Source organism: Hemibagrus wyckioides, linkage group LG20, assembly GCF_019097595.1.
Source record: "Hemibagrus wyckioides isolate EC202008001 linkage group LG20, SWU_Hwy_1.0, whole genome shotgun sequence".
NCBI classification, from domain to species: Eukaryota; Metazoa; Chordata; class Actinopteri; order Siluriformes; family Bagridae; genus Hemibagrus; species Hemibagrus wyckioides.
This window is the reverse complement of record NC_080729.1, coordinates 16,101,145-16,117,792: the sequence shown is the minus strand read 5'-3', so window position 1 is coordinate 16,117,792 and position 16,648 is coordinate 16,101,145. Positions and strand designations below refer to the sequence as shown.

Below are 16,648 nucleotides of genomic sequence, written 5' to 3'. Positions count from 1 at the left end.
TTGAACGTAACCCCTCGTTCCTACTGGCACGCAAGGGCGAATCGGAGTGAATTGTGGGAAATGAAGTCCGCGAACAGAGACGCAAGCCTTGATAGGTTAGTTTGAGGGGCGTGACAGCAAACCACAGGTCAGGACATGCCTAACTATGAAGCAAGGAATAAAACAGGGCGTGCTGTTATTAAAAATAACCCGCGGCACTGTTAATGTCCAGCAAAAACACAGAACATTTCCATGTAGTTAGGATTTGCTTGTTTGTTTTATCCGATATTAAATTGTGTAGTTCACATAACAAATAAAAACCTTTCCAGAAGGTTCTGGGAACTTTAACACACAATAATCTCCTTCGGTTTATACCACGCTTGAATCTGATTGGTCAGAAGGTGCGCATTATTTTCCTAGAACAGTACAAGTAGTTGTAATAAACACAATGGATTTAGTATTAATGCGCTAGTTCTAATGCGTTATTGTTGCTATGGTAACAGCTCATCATGGACGATCCAAGTGATAAACCGGTTTTAAAACAGGAACTATTTTTTCTACTTTCTGTTATTGAATTTAGAGAAATCCAGAAATCAACAGCGATGTGGTGTATATATTCCAATAAACTTGAACACAGGATAGTTTTTTATTCAGTTCTGTACTCATTATCTATCTATCTATCTATCTATCTATCTATCTATCTATCTATCTATCTATCTATCTATCTATATTAGAAAATAAAAATATGGAGTAAGTTGAAATCAATAAAATATTAATTGCAGGACAATAAAAAAAGCAGGACAGTTGATTCAGAGGTATATTTATTCACATTGTCAGCTGAGCTTGGCTGTTGTTACACATGTTGGTACATCATTTTATGTCGTGTGTTCTACGGTCCAGCTCATAAACATGGACAACCGTAGGAAATATTACAGTGTACGTCTTCTCATGCACAGTAACCATGTTAACAGTGGGAAATGACAGTCGTTTTTTTTAATGAGGCGTGCGTAAATGAGGTTTCAGATCATGTGACAAATTTCAGATACTGTTGTACACTGACACACAAGACACAGCCCTTTCCTTAGCCGCATACAATTATGACCAGTATTCCAGTAAATCAGAGATTTGTCCAGGAAGACATGCTGCTCAAACACAGAAAACACTGTGCTTTAAAGATTTAAAAAGTAGAACTACTTTTTTTACTATAATCTGTATCTACTGCATATGTTGTGTATGTGCACAAATAACCAAAATTTCCAAATCTTAAATGAAAAAAAGGTTTCTGTTGTTATATTGCCTTAGCTATGAATGAATTTCCATTAACCCCGTTTAACTCAGGGATGCAATCACCAGCAAAAGACTAATCACGTTTACAGAGCCGACTCAACTTTAGTATAAATCACACCCACAACACTACATAAAAGGCAAAAGGCTCAAAGAGCTGAAAACAACAAAACGACAACTAAACAGAGAAAGAATATAAGTTACTAAGATGAAACACACCAGTAGAAAAAAAAAAACCAAATCAGTATCACAAAATGGTCATTAATTAATGCAATAACAAGCGAATTGAACTCGAGTTAAATTCAGGAGCTCTCGTACGATTGAAACTGGAGTTTTATAAATATCACATACACTATATTGCCAAAAGTTTTGGGACACCCCTCCAAATCATTGAATTCAGGTGTTGTTTTTCAGGGGTTGGGTTTGGCCCCTTAGTTCCAGTGAAAGGAACTCTGAATAGTTTAGCATACCAAGACATTTTGGACAATTTAATGCTCCCAACCCCTTCCTGTTCCAACATGACTGTGCACCAGTGCACAAAGCAAGGCCCATACAGACATGGATGAGAGGATTCATCCTAAAGGTGTTCCATCAGGTTGTGGTGCAGGCCAGTCAAGTTCCTCCACACCAAACTTGCTCATCCATGTCTTTATGGACCTTCATGTTGGAACAGATAGGGGCCATCCCCAAACTGTTCCCACAAAGCTGGAAGCATGAAATTGTCCAAAATGTCTTGGTATGCTGAAGCATTAAGAGTTCCTTTCACTGGAACTAAGGGGCCGAGCCCAACCTCTGAATTCAATGATTTGGAGGGGTGTCCCAAAACGTCTGTCAATATAGTGTATATAGTGAAACAAAGACTAAAGCCAGTCCCTGTTTAAACTTTTTCCTTTTTTGGTAATCAGTCACACACACACTACATATGCAGTCGATGGAGATCTACTGTTAAATACTGATCGATGAAACTGATCAACGGAAATGTACTAAAAAACCAATAAAACACAAAACTAAAACTGAGATATTTACACCCTAACAACATTTAGAGTAATCTATGAACAGCACATAAGCAAAGGACTGAGGACTGTTATTTAATAATGAATACACAATGTCTGGTTATTGGACTTGCTATTTGTAATTATTTTAAATGGGAACAGGATAAGCTTAGCTGGATTTAGATATCAGAGATAACTTCATGCTGAGAAACAACGTCAAGTCTTGAGAAACAACGACAGGCACGTCAAAGACAATCGAGTGTCCGGATGAAATGAAACGATATTGTGCGCGATTGACTTTATTTCTGAACAAATTTGTGCATGAACAATTTCATCGGCTTTAGTCTTGCCTTAGAAAAATCCAGTATTATGTCAAATCACCAACAATCCAATTCAATCCAATCAATTCCATTAATCCAGATATATGAAAAATGGAACCGTGGAGCCTGAATTCTATACATCTAGAAGAACATGTTTATATTTAGCTGGAGCAGTCCTGCTTTTCTACAATTTCTGACATTTTTAGTTACTCAAGCCCTTTTTTTTGCCAGTCCATAGTTCTCTCAGCTCCACCTGACAGCCCAGGTCTCTGAGAGCGGCTCTCGCTACGTCGCTGCAGTCCCTGTGAGAGGCCAGGGCCTGACCAATCAGGGCCTCGGCCCCCATCTCCAAAATGGGCTGGCTGAAATCGCGTGATCGTGACACCAAGTTTCTGAGCAGCATGCATGACTGTTTCTGCAACAGAGTACACACACTTTCACTTAACACACACTTTATTCACCTGGTGCACACTCCGAGGTGCCGGAGTGTGCTCTTTTATAAAATCTGTGACCCATGTTATGCTTATGTCATTTCATGATGATGTGTTTACCTGGACGTTCACTTCCTCCGGATGCGCCTTCATGGCCTGCAGCGCGGCCAAAGCTCCTCCGCTCTCCATGATGACTTTGCAGTTATTGGGTTTGCGCAGAGCGAGCACGCAGAGAGCTGCACAGCCCTGTTCACACACCTGAGACAACGGAGACATCCATATACAGAAGTGATGCAATCGTCATCATTCAAATTGCTGATGCTTTCTGACTAACATGCAATAGCTTGTATTATCTCCCAATCGCCACAGCTGTAATTTTATCCCCAATCAAAGACAGCGTTTTTCAAAGGATAAGAGAAAAGGGATCACCTGTGCGTTACTCAGGTGCCGGTTTATCGCCAAGACAATAAGCTCTGTTCCTCCTGCATTCACGACGGCGTCTTTGACATCATCATTGCCGGCGATCGCCCGTAACGCACTCAACACCTGCTTTACGAGATCCTAGACGACCAAAACAATAAAAGAAAATCAAATCAGCACAAATATCGCATTATAATAATGACAGTATGTGGCTCCTGATTAGGAAATTCCCCAAGGGAAATTACTGATTGCCGCTTTAATCAAGTGAAAGAATTCCTATAAATAAGCTCATAACCGAAGACAGTCCAAAGATGTCCAGCTCAGACAGATGCAACAAACCAGCCTCTCACCTGACAGTCCAAGCTCTCCGCTAGCAGCGTCATCATAAACTTCAGTCCTCCCAAATCTACAATGTCTTGGCAGAACTCGTTCCTCACGGCGAGGCGGGACAGAGTGGCACACAGCTCACTGAGGACTGGCACGTTATCAGGATGGGCTTTGGGAAGAAGATTAACATTCAATTCAATTTCACGTTTAAGTAAGGACGGATCATGATGTTGTAAGAAAACAATCCATGATGATGTGGTGTGAAGCAAAAACAGCACACCCTGAAGTATTGTATTCCTTTTACAAAGCATAACATTATGACCACTAAGAGGTGCCGTGAATGACACCGATGATCTCCTGTTAGTGGGTGGGATATATTAGGCAGCAAGTGAACATTTTGTCCTCAAAGCTGATGTGTTAGAAGCAGGAAAAATGGACAAGCATAAGGATTTGAGCGAGTTTGACGAAGGGCCAAACTGTGATGGCTAGATGACTGGATCAGAGCATGTCCAAAACTGCAGCTCTTGTGGAGTGTTCCCGGTCTGCAGTGGTCAGTATCTATCAAAAGTATCCTTCAAGTCCTGCAAGTTGCGAGGTGGGCAACTTACATGACGTAAAGGATCTGCTGCTGACATCTTGGTGCCAGATACTACAGCACACCTTCAGGGATCTAGTGGAGTTCATGCCTCGACAGGTCAGGGCTGTTTTGGCAGCAAAAGGGGGACCAACACAATATTAGACAGGTGGTCATAATGTAATGTCTGACTGGTGTAGAAACACAATATTGTAAAAATGCAAAAGTAATCAACACCTTCTGACCAATCAGATTTGAGAATTCAACGGTGCTGTAAAATAAACCAACTCTTCTACACTAGATGAATGTAATAATTCTTTTGCCACGTCACTAACATTCAACGAATCCAATGCAAGGAACAAATCTCACCTTTAGCTGCTTCTACAATGACCTTCAGTCCATTGTGCTCCAATACGATCATTTTGGCGTGCTCGTGTGCGTGGCCGAAAGGAACCCGCACGTCATCGTCAAAGGTCATGACTCTGAGAGCGGCGCAGGCCTCTTTGACCACCTCAGGCCGTTTGACATGCCGTATTATGGTGCTGGCGAGTAAGTTAAGCGCCCCGGCCTTCACCAGGTCCTGCCTGTTCTGCTCGTGTTTCAGACAGCAGTGACGCACCGTCCGAATACACAAGCAGGTCAGCGCCGGATCCTCCTGGTGGCTGCGTAAGGTATCTATCAAAAAGCACTGACCCTCAGCGTCCAGAAGATCCGGCTGTCCGTCAGTGAGAGCAGAAAGAGCAGCGAGAGTAGCAGAGAGCACTTCATTGTCTTCACCAGCAGAACGGCAGCAGGACAGGAGTGAGGGATAGGCGTCTTTCTGGGCCGCCAGGTATCGCTGAGCAAAGCCGAGGGAGCACTGCTCGGTGAAGAGCTTTAAGCTCTCCAGTACAGAAGTGGACGAGGACTCTAACGCACTTTGGAGAGACTGCAGAGCCTGGGGGAAAATCAGTGGGAATCATTTCATGTGCATGTGACAGAACAGTAACTGATTTATTGTTACTGACAACAGAATATAATTCGGCATATTCAGGTTCATTTAAATTTAATGTTCTGCATGTTTTCTGGTTTCTTCACATGACCAAAGACCTATTTGTGTGTGAAATCCCTACAGTAACATGCCCACAGGTTTAAATGTGCATGTATGCTGCTCTGTAATCGCCTCCGAAGTGTATTCCCAGATCAAACCCAGTTTCCCTGGGATAGATTCATGATCCTGACCGGGATAAAGTGCGTACTGAAGATGAACAAATGAATCAGTGAATGAATAAAGAATTGTTGTTAAATACAGCTGCTTTGACGGTCTCTCACTGCCTACCAGCAGCCAATCAGAGCAAAGGGTTAAGCATGGGACGCCATTAGAAGGAAAAGGAGGCGGAGCTTAAAGCACCTTCGCTTAAATCAGATTCCCAACCCTGGTGCTGTTTAGTGATATACCTTCTAGAACACACCCAGAGAGAGTGGTTAATAAGCTGGAGAGCTAAATGAGGTGTGTGTTACAGCAGGGAGCACACAAGTGAAAAGGTACCAGGACCAATTTCTTGAGATGACAATAAATCCTACTGATCATTAATCAATCATTACAGAGATGCTTTGCTGAAATGTTTCATGAAATAGCCTCTAGAAAAAACACAGATCGAGCACAACATTAAGAAACATTGTACCTGGAGGATTTCATGCGTTTGATCATCTGTGGTCTCTTCAGATGATGCTTTCGGTACTGCCTTCACAATATTACTCAAGTCCACACCTTTACAGAAATAAGAGGGTTTAGAAAAGCAAAACCTCTATATAAATCATTTAGTAAGGGTTTAAAGACAAGCTGAGAAAAATGTACCCTGAGACTCAAACTGCTCGATTGCTTCCTTCAGAGCTTCACTCTCCTCCATGTCGAACTCCTCAATGTTCTCTCTCACCGCCGAGTCAAACGTCTCCTGCGTTATTCTGCGTTTCGCCATGTTTACAGAGTGACCAATAACTAAACAAGGGACAAGAATATTAATCAATACTAATAATACTATTAATCAAATTAATTTACATCCCCCATATCCCATATGGACCTCGACGTTGCTATTAGTTACAGCCACCTCTCAGGCTCATTCGGTAAGACAACAATGAATGGCCATGTCAGTTACTTCCAGTTAAAATTGAAACATTTTTTTTTACCTCTCTATGATTTTATCTATTCGAATAGCAATCCCTCCTTTAAGCCAAAGAATTTCCAAAGGTTACACGACAGATCATTTAAATACATCACTGATAATCTCACCACTCACCACCACCACCTCCACCCAGCCTGCAACGCTACGATAAAATCCCACCCCAACTAGGAAGAGCCTAGCGCTACGCTGGAAACGTAAAGACTGCTAGGTTTAACACGATGGTTTAGAGTTACGCACGCGTCTGTGAATAGCGTACGGTCCGTTCGTTAATAAGACTCGGGTTGAACGTGTAAAAATAGTTCCGATGTGCAATTAATATATATATATATATATTTTTTAAAAAAATATATATATATATTCTCGCCATCAAATGAATCAATAAGTAATCAATAATTTGAATAATACAACACTATAATCCTATCTAGTATTTAACGTGAACCTTATAAATTATACTTTTTTTTGTATAAAATAGATTTGTGTATGAAACCCAAACTAATAGCATGTGCAATACAGCGCCATCTCGCGGATAGTGATCTTAAAAACAGTCTCAAAACTCAAAATATATATAAAAAAAATATATGAGAGTGATTTTGAAAGTTTTTAATCGTCTCATATTCTGGATTTAAAGAGAGCTGAAAGCGATTACATCAAAATCGTTCCGCATGATTAGCTCTATATAGGTTTATGGAAAGGCTGGTTCGTGCTGTTTAAATGGCTCACTGCGTTAATGCGCTGGTTTTTGAACTGAAACGACCGGAACAACATGGGTTCAAACCCCGCTTGAGTTTCTTGGTCACGTGGGCAGGTCCATGAGGAGAAATCATGCACCACTCTGATGAGCTGATGTATAACCCTACCACAGTCTCTGAGACCAACAAAGCCACGTTTTAATGTCCAAACTGGGAAAAAATTTAAATTAATAGAAAGAATATTTATTCATATTCAGCTAAGCAGATTTTGCATATACAGTAACTGGGCACTGAATACGTAATTAGGCTATTTACTCAATTCTTCCTAACCTGAATTTCCTCAACGTAAATTGGTTTAAAAAAAAATCAGCATGGTTTTCCAAACAAAAACTTTGCTTTTACATTTGGACTGCAATGGACACTACAAAATGGTTCGATTTATTCACTTCTTTATTATAATATGAAATAAAATTTCACTAGGCCTAGTCTATATCTCTAATTCTGCTGCACACTGTTTGTGTGTGTATTTATGTGCGTTTTATTTTATCTTTATTTTACTTTTTTTCTACATAGTTTCTGGCATTCACTGTGGACAGCAAAGAAAGAATTTCATTGTACAGGGAAGCTTATTTCTTCACTGTGCACATGATGATAAAGGCTTTGAATCTTACTTGAGGAATAGCTACAAAGGTGGATTTCAGCTTCACACCTTGCATTGCTGTGGTTAACATAATATACAGACAGAAGAGAACAAATAATGTACGCAAATAATGTTCTGTGCAGAAGAGGAGGAGGATGATGAAGCTTGCAATGAATGCAGAAAGCTACACTTGTTGCCTTATGCTTGGTATTTGCAGCCAGTTGTTGCACAGTCGCTGCAGAAGAATGAACAATGATTTGTTGAGGGGGAGGAGGTGGAGGTTGAAGATGAGGAAGAGACAGAGGAGGAGGAGGAGGCGGCACAAATCTTAAAATCTCCACATAATTGCAGAGATGTGGCAAGTTATAAAGCAATTTCTCACTACTACATCTTTTTGGTTAAATAAAATATAAACAAACGATAAAATTTTTAGAGATTTTTAGAGAAGTCCCTCTGGGTGACGTTCCAGTCGAGAGTTACACATAAAGCATGCAAACAACACACACACACACAGGTCTTTTGAAATACAGACCAGCTTTATTTATGATGCTGCCTTCATTCCAGCTTCCATTTATCTTCACCCAGAAAATGAAACATTTCACACAAAGAAAAAAAAGCACCCCCTTTTTCTGTGCAGTTTAGGTTCACTGTGTCCCTACATTCGCGAGCAGGTCATCGTGAACACGTTAGCCGTCAGAGAAAATGATGAACACTTGCATTTAACAACCTTTTTATTTAATAGCATTGTACACACATATGAGGCGATATCAGTACTTTACAGTTGGATGCTGGTTATATAGAAATGAAAACCCTGATTTAAATCTCAAATGAACAAGGCAAAAGAAAAGAACCTGTCGAGCTACATTAACGATTAGTGCTGGAACAGTCCCTTACACGCCGCCTGTGCTGCGTGGTGCTCAGGTACCCGTCTGTTTCTTTTTAATACGCTAACGTGGGCTATGGAAGAGACGCGTTATCTTACAGATGCGCTAAAGATGATCGAGAGAGAGAGGCTTGGCCTAGGAGGGTGGTGAGAGTGGGTGGTGGACTAGAATCCGGCATTTGGTCGTTTTATATTCGGTGAACAGAAATGAACTGAAGCGGGAACCATTCGTGGTTCCGTTTAAAATCTGTCCTGGACTGAATAAAGAATGACCAAAACTACACAGATGCAGTATTAATACAGTCTGCTGTTTAGATTATAAAGTAGGAAAGAAATTGAGTGATCGATTTTTCCGACACCGACGGACAAATGTTTTTTTTGTGTGTATCCTTTATGTATGTAATATTTCACTTGTCATAGGTGAACTGCAACACACACGCGCACACACACACAGACAGTTTACCAGCCGATTATGCGACAGTCTGTTTTTACCATGGCCTGTGAGAACTCACTGTATTACTACATAAGTGAGTGATCACGGAGATGAGGATTTATACGTTACACCCGACAAAAGCAGAGGGCCGATGTTCCGCCCTTGAAGTACTCCTGCTTGTGCTAATTTACACAACAGCCTACGGTGATCTACAGAGCTGGATGCTTGGCTTAAAGTGTTACAGCTGAACATCACTGAGCACTAGTTAAATGGCTGTGAAGGAGGTATTTCTAAGCACGACGATTTTGGCACAGAATAGAGGGGAACCTGAGCATGCAGAATTCCCCTGCATCCTATAAAGGCTTCGGATCCCGATCTCACTTCCCCTGCTGGCATAAACGAAGTTGTGATTAATCCTGTTCTCATACAGAAAACGTTTTGTCCCTACTTATGAGATGCTGAGCGAGCTGTTAAAGACACGAAAGGCGATAACAGTTCTCCAAATCCAGTTAAACAGCCTCAAGGTCAGTCTGCTGGTGAACAGTTCACAGCCTATGGGTTCTATTATAATCGACATGGACAAAGTAGGCTCCTTCTCAATCGGTAAGCACGCAGATTTACACTGTGCAGCTTCTTCTTTTATTTATTTATTTTTTCCCCAGAAAGTGTAGGTGAAGGTGTAGGGCTCTAAACATCTCCGCCGTCCACTACGTTATTCACCGAGTTCGGCTCTTCCAGTTATAGACTAGTTTACAAGACTGGAATACGTCGGTGAGCTATTTGTAACCCAACCCAAAAAACTCCTGGAATATGGAAGAACGAGATGGTCATTATGTGTAGAAGATGACCTCTGGGATCTGTCCGTCCTCGACGGAAGTGCCGTTGTTGTTCCCGGCGGCGTAGCAGAAGGTGAAGCAGGTTTTGGTGCCGGATCCTGAGGACTCGTGAGTGACCTTCCGCATGCCTTTAGTGCCATAGTGCGAGTCTGGACCCTGGAAGAACCAAGAAGGCGATACAGATCAGAACACCTGAATAACTGTCAATCATCTTTTTTTTTGGTGGCATGATCTAGTGATAAAATATGGAACTTCTTTTAAAATACATGAGGTCTGCTTTATGCATGTGGAGAAGTTGTCGTGCACGGCGAATCGTACCTTGAGAGTGGTGCAGGCTGTGTAGTTTACATTGGGCAACACCTCCACCGGCTCTTTGAACATGACCCTGAAGGTACTCGATGAGCCGTCACAACTGAAACCCGTGTCGTTCTGACCGAGGACTGTATTGCTGTCTGTGTGAATGATCTGACAACACAATAAACACACTGCTTTAAATCCACATTATCGATAAAAAAAAATCCCACTTCGAAATGAGCAAATTCTTCATCTACCTGTATGTTGACCTGATAGTCTGTGGGTCCGTGTATAGACCCGTACAGTCCAAAGCCGACGACAAATATCCTGCGGTTTACACAGAACCTGCCATAGACGAGAGAGGAATGACAGAATTTGTAAATAAGATAAGAAAAATACTGGGTTGATGTTTCAGCAGCATGTCTGTGCAGGTCTCAGATGCTGTGGTAAGGTTGTCCATCAGCTCATCAGAGTGGTGCATGATCTCTCATCACAGACCAAACAGTACTGCAGTATACATTTATAAACTCTGTGTTATCAATTTAATGTAAATCTATAGCAGGTGTAACAGTACATTCACGGTTGGGTGAAGTCATCAGTTTTTGGGCCTAAACTGATTGGTTATAAAATCATGTATCCTGTTTACTGAGGGTTTATTTAACCTGTAGTGATCCCTCTTACCCTAAATCATGGTACGATAAGCGAAATCTAACAGATTAACTTTCTTGAAAAGTTGTGATTTGACTGAGTGAGTGATTGGGGTTGTTCTGACCGTATACGGTCGCTTGTCCCGCTGTATCCCCAGCGGCTCTCCACCTGGGCGAATCTCGTGATGCTGCACTCTTTCCCGCGCAGACAGCAGCGGGGCCGGTCGATGAACTCCACTCGCGGTTTGGGGTTCACTGTGAAGTGGAGGAACAGACTGACCACCTCCCTGTCTGTCAGAATTCCTGACTGAGCAGGACCTGAAAACAGTGACATTAACAAACACCACTGCAGGACAACATCAGGTTTAATTCAATCCTATTTAGCTCATCTCTAATCCATTCATGCCTAAAGCAGGATAAGCTGGATGTAGAGGAGATGCTGTCTCATACCTGCAGCAAATTCCTCTATGGTCATTAGAGGAAAGCGGATGAGGGTGAGGGCTTTCCCCAGAACGCGCCTCTTGTTCTCAGGTGTGGGCTGCAGCTGCTGCCGGTGAGCCTCTGCCTCGGCCCAACGCACCGCCGCTCCAAACAACCGAACCTCCCGCACCCCGAGCGTGTCCCGCTCCAGCACAGCGACAAGCGTGTCTGAAAAACAACAACATGACAAACCGAAAATCAAATATCTACGAATAGTACAAAACATTATGACAACAATACCTTGGCATAAATGTGAACTGCACCATATTATAGAATTCTGCCGACTTTATCATGTCTTGAGAAAGTCATGACCTAACAATCTTTGAACTGCTGAATGCTCCCTTTTCACAAGACAAGGTACTGTTTCCTACTAGGAATGGACGATACAAAGATACTTACATCAACCAGGCATAACATTATGACCACCTGCCTAATATTGCATTCGTCCCCCTTTTGCTGCCAAAACAGCCCTGACCCATCATGCACTGACACCTTTCTATCAGAACGTCTTCAGCAATTTGAGCAACAGTCGCTTGTCTGCTGGAACGGATCAGTGAGCCTTGGCCACCCATGACCCTGTCGCCAGTTCACCACTGTTCCTTTCTTGGACCACTTTTGATAAGATACTGACCACTGCAGACCGGGAACACCCCACAAGATCTGAAGTTTTAGAGATGCTGACCTGCTTCCAATCAAAGGTGTTTATATACACCTTCTAAATAATAATAATGGATAGCAGCAATCGATCCGGATACAAGGTAACCTTAAAAAGAAACTGAACCGCTTACAAGTAAAACCCGAAGAGGTGACAGCATCGACAGAGATGCCTCCTCCACCACCACAAAGTCTAGCCTGTGTTATAAATGTAGACACCAAAACTACACCTGAAACACACTTTACGTGGAAAGAAAAGTACTGAAGAAAAGCCTTTTGACCGTACTCTGGCCTCGAGCCTATTTTGGAACAACTCCAAAATCAAATCAGTTCAAATGAGGCTTATGATAATAATTCCATATAAATCCTATAAACAATCAAACTCTCAGTCTTGAGATACTAACAACATCCATCTGTCCATCAACCCATCCATCCATCCATCCATCCGTGTGTCAAAGATTCTTGTTAAAAGGTTTAATAAATCTGAGCTAGCAATGAAAATTAGTTACTTGAGTTCCTGACCATGAAAATGTAAGCCAAATCTTTGTATGACAGGAAAGACTACTGAACAAGCAAAAAACCATTTCACTTGACCTTGACCCCGTTTGGATCAGTTCGTCTGGTTACAATGATAAATCTACGTTCAATCGTTGTTCTTGCGAATCTCAAGCCAACAAGAATCTAGGACACACTGTGTTACTGAACTTGTAGCCGCCTAATTATAAACAGCTCACATAAATAACTGTAAAAATACATGAGGCTCCTGTTTCAGACACTACAATAAACATCATTTTTTTCCCCCCATACTACTGTTCATACTACTTTTCTGCTAGTCCTCATTCTTCTCAAGCCTCTGACAGTGTAAATCAGCAGATCTTCATCTTCACGCTTGCTGAACTAGGAACTGATAGCTACTCTCGCAACTCTGATTTGTCATATCTACAGGATCAATCCTATCACATAACACTGAGCGGTTCGTCTCTTCACAGCCTCAATAATGGAGGATCAGGTACTTTGTCTCTTTGACAGTTTCGAAGTAACTAAACATAAACAAAGTCACTCATCAACTGAAAGCGGGTGCCGCTTCTCACATACATACCCAGGTCTATATCTGTGAAGCCCTCAGCAGCCAGAGCATCACCTGTGTTCTTGTCAATGTTCTCCAGGCACAGACTGGCCAGCTGAGGTTCATCAAAAAGCCTGGCCTAGAAAAACAAAACAACAGAAAACAAGATAATGTTATATACACACAACACCGTTTGTGAAATGATTTATTCTGCCCCACTTTCTATTTAAAAAAAACAAAACAAAACTAGAATTAAAAGTCTTAAAAATTATATCTGCTCCTTAAAAGCATACTACGAAAAAATACCTTTTACATATTCAAATATGCATCAAATTCAACTGAGTGGATCTAGAGATTTCTGTAAAGGTTTGCCGAGCCGTGCCTGCGTGAGGAGCATGAAGGCGTTGTCAGCCCGCAGGTTCTTCTTCAGGAACTCCACACAGTGAGCCTCCAGCGCCGGGACAGCGTACTTCTTCGCCGTGTACAGCGTGGTCATTACCGTCTCGGGTCCGATTTGAACCTCATCCGAGTACAGGAACCTGGGTCGGGACAAAGTTTATAGATTAGAGAACATTCAAGCATGATGTGAGCTATATGAAACATTTCTAATATCAGGCATCTTACTTGAGCAAAGCCAGAAAAGCAGCCGGCTCTACGTCTGGCAGCTCGATCTCTGTGGAGGTGGTGGCCATGCCACCGTTAAACATGGCATCGAATACAGCACTGCCCACGGCCAAAACAAACCTGCACAAAAAATGACAACATATAACAAGTACATGACTAGATCACTAATATATACACACGATTCTGGTACACATTCATATGATCATCTGACTAGTCTTGGGTGTGTAATGGGAGAGAACTCACAAGATAATGACACTGTTGCACAAGACATCATGATATACAACACAACATTTGGGTTTCGTTTATTGTATTGGTTCGAAAAGTAATACCAAGGCTAATTTAGTCTTTAATCTTTGTTGCTGAATTCTTGATTCTGACTGGTTAAAAAGTGTTGATAAATATTCTATTCAGAACCAGCTGTAATGGACGTGAAGTGTGAATGTACTGTAATTGTTCTAATAACATTGGAGAAATAAGACGTTTCGATGAATAATAACACTCACTGGGACTCACATGTTAATGACTTGAGATACCAAAAAAAGTGATTTTTTTACTGTTTATATACCAGCTGTAACAGGAACTAGTGACAACTTTATTTCATGTACATTCCACAAGAGATGTAACGATAACTGGATAAAAACTGTGCTGTCCTTTACAGTGAGTTGATGAGGAATAAAAACACTTTAGGAAGGGCTGTTATTAAGCAGATATTGCACCAGAACAGAGACATGGTGTATTTGTTAGCGTTACTGATATTAAAGATCTGTATATGATTCTAGGAAGGTACCTCCAAGTATGTTTGTGTCCTGGACAATGATTTTTTGCGCTGAATATCGCGATATATCGTACAACCAATTACTGATACATATCCACCTGCTTTAAAACGTTTAGTTAACAAACGCTTTAAAACTTTTAGGTAATGTCACCATACAGACAATGTAGTAATGAGCTAGTTACCTGTGAGCAGGTATGCGCTGGACTCCCATTCCTTTACCCACCAGAAAGTGGACGTCGCTGAGCACCTCGTTATTGAAGAGAAACGCAAACCTTTCCTTCACAGTACTTTTTGTCGCTTGCCAGTTATACACGGGCTCTCGGTAAACTAGAACCGCTGCAGCAGCCGGAGGGGCAGAAAGTGAGGAATGGGTCGCTGGGATCGGCCCTGAATTTGACGCTGGTCCAGTCATGTTCGACGCCACTCCGGCAGCCATTGACCCCCCGACCGCCCCAGCAACCACCGAGCCCTGAGCCATGGACTGCGGGAGAGAGTTGCGCATATTCGGCGGAAGCCCAGACGCAACACCGCTGCTTTCGGAGGCGTTAGGCCCTGGCTGAGGGTTCGAGCGTCTCGTCGCGCTCTGTGAGCTTCCGGTCGCCCCGATAGATCCTCCGTTACTTGCTGCCAAAGTGTAGGTACTATTGCTCGGTTGACTGTTACCCAGCGGACCGGGAGAGGGGAAATTTAAACACGGGGCCCGACCGCCGTTGTCTCCAGCAGCCATCTTGGACTTCAACTTCTCCCTTCGAGGTCCGATAAGGTAAACAAGTTGTTTTCACACCACCCGCATTGTGACAAGGCGACGATTGGTTAATGTTTATATTGACAAGCGGGCCACCGAATGGACAGTTGACTAATATATTATCGACCAATCGCAGAGCAGGAGGCGGGATGTCGTGAGCCAATCCTAGCGCATGAGGCGGGACTAGTCGGAATACAGTTGCGGAAACTATGTGAGGTCACACAAAGCATCCTTTATTAATGTAGTTAAAAATGAAACACTAGTTTACATATAGTTTATCAATTTTTTTATGTAGAAAATAATTGTTATGATAATGTAATTTCTTTATAATGCCGCCTATAATATCAACAACAATCATCATTATCATCACCACCAATAATCACCACCATCAGCAGCAGCACAATGAACAAACACAATCAAGTGCAAAAAGCCACCCAATACCAAAACTTATAATATCCCCATCCCAAACTAATTTTCATTCCAACATCTGAGATATCACTGCAAAATGTTGTAGGAAGTTAAGTGCAAAGTCACATCATGCCATCCTTTTGTGTCTATTGTGCAACCTGGCGATGCACAGGTAAGTGTTTGCACAATTACACCCAGAATACATAGTTCATGGATAACCAGAATAAAAAAAAAATGCATTTGAAAATATTCCCTGTCCCACATACATACAGCCGAGGACTTCACCTCTCCACATCCGGGATGTTTTATTGACACGGTGTTGTTGACAAGGATGCAGTTTTCTCTATAGACATGCAGACACTTCATGTCAAGACATGTGACTTCAGAACTTCAGAGACACGTTAAAGGTTGCCTATTTATTATTTACTTCGTTATTGATTGTTCACTGTAGCAACATTATTTATTACATTTTCATACACCTGCTATTTCACTACAATGTAATCCTAACACTTTTTTAATTATTTTATAACTCTGGAACTAGATTGCATTGGATTTCCGCAGGATTTGGCAACCCTGTACCCCGGCCCAGGCTGTTTTTTATGAGGTTAGTTTTTACTGCCGCCTTCAGGAGTAAAAGGAAACATCCGGACTGCATCACTTTCTGCAAACACTGCAGCAGCTGCTCTTTGTTCACTACAGTGCAGAGGGAAAGGCTCTCTGATCATGTTGTCTTTCTTTCTTTTTTAATGTAAATGTTTGTATACTGGGTAAAATCTAAGGACTCCCCATTAAACACAATGACTTTATCAGGACCTGATATCGTAGCATACGTTTCCGTGTATTGTCATGTATGTTGCATAGTGTTTATAACTGAATAAATATAATAGTGATGTATGCTTTTATATCATATAGCCATGTATGCAGGCTATTTTATGAATGAATGCATGAATGAATGAATGAATGAATGAACAGATAGTTAGATGAA

At 41.8% G+C, this 16,648-nt stretch overlaps 2 protein-coding genes across 4 annotated transcripts; both read right to left on the bottom strand.

Moving 5' to 3' along the window:
• Positions 1-787: 787 nt before the first annotated feature.
• Positions 788-6,709, bottom strand: armc6 (armadillo repeat containing 6). Of its 3 annotated transcripts, none has more exons than XM_058372733.1 (8): positions 6,604-6,709; positions 6,165-6,305; positions 5,992-6,077; positions 4,697-5,264; positions 3,777-3,922; positions 3,436-3,567; positions 3,127-3,264; positions 788-2,990 (listed from the first exon to the last, which is right to left on the bottom strand). In XM_058372733.1, exons 2-8 carry the CDS (start codon positions 6,283-6,285, stop codon positions 2,778-2,780), a joined length of 1,404 nt encoding a protein of 467 aa, XP_058228716.1. In that variant the 5' UTR covers positions 6,286-6,305; positions 6,604-6,709; the 3' UTR covers positions 788-2,777. The 3 variants fall into 3 exon arrangements, with proteins under 3 accessions (XP_058228716.1, XP_058228719.1, XP_058228718.1); XM_058372736.1 differs by having other exon boundaries at positions 6,597-6,705; XM_058372735.1 differs by having other exon boundaries at positions 6,494-6,630.
• A 2,477-nt stretch (positions 6,710-9,186) lies between these two features.
• Positions 9,187-15,288, bottom strand: LOC131370796 (BTB/POZ domain-containing protein 2; the record flags this gene model as incomplete). Its single annotated transcript, XM_058418308.1, has 9 exons — positions 9,187-10,126; positions 10,289-10,435; positions 10,522-10,609; positions 11,037-11,229; positions 11,362-11,559; positions 13,145-13,250; positions 13,494-13,650; positions 13,736-13,855; positions 14,693-15,288. Coding segments are annotated over 9 exons (1,767 nt in total), but the record flags the coding sequence as incomplete, so codon positions are not given.
• Between the last annotated feature and the right edge of the window lie 1,360 nt (positions 15,289-16,648).

What these genes read in the sequence shown, in the direction of transcription:
- armc6 (XM_058372733.1), bottom strand. Translation starts at nt 6,285, where the DNA reads ATGGCGAAACGCAGAATAACGCAGGAGACGTTTGACTCGGCGGTGAGA. An exon ending in CATTGTAGAAGCAGCTAAAG is followed by an intron (nt 3,923 to 4,696) that starts GTGAGATTTGTT and finishes TTCTTCCCAAAG; the next exon opens with CCCATCCTGATAACGTGCCA. An exon ending in CGGAGAGCTTGGACTGTCAG is followed by an intron (nt 3,568 to 3,776) that starts GTGAGAGGCTGG and finishes TTGGTCGTCTAG; the next exon opens with GATCTCGTAAAGCAGGTGTT.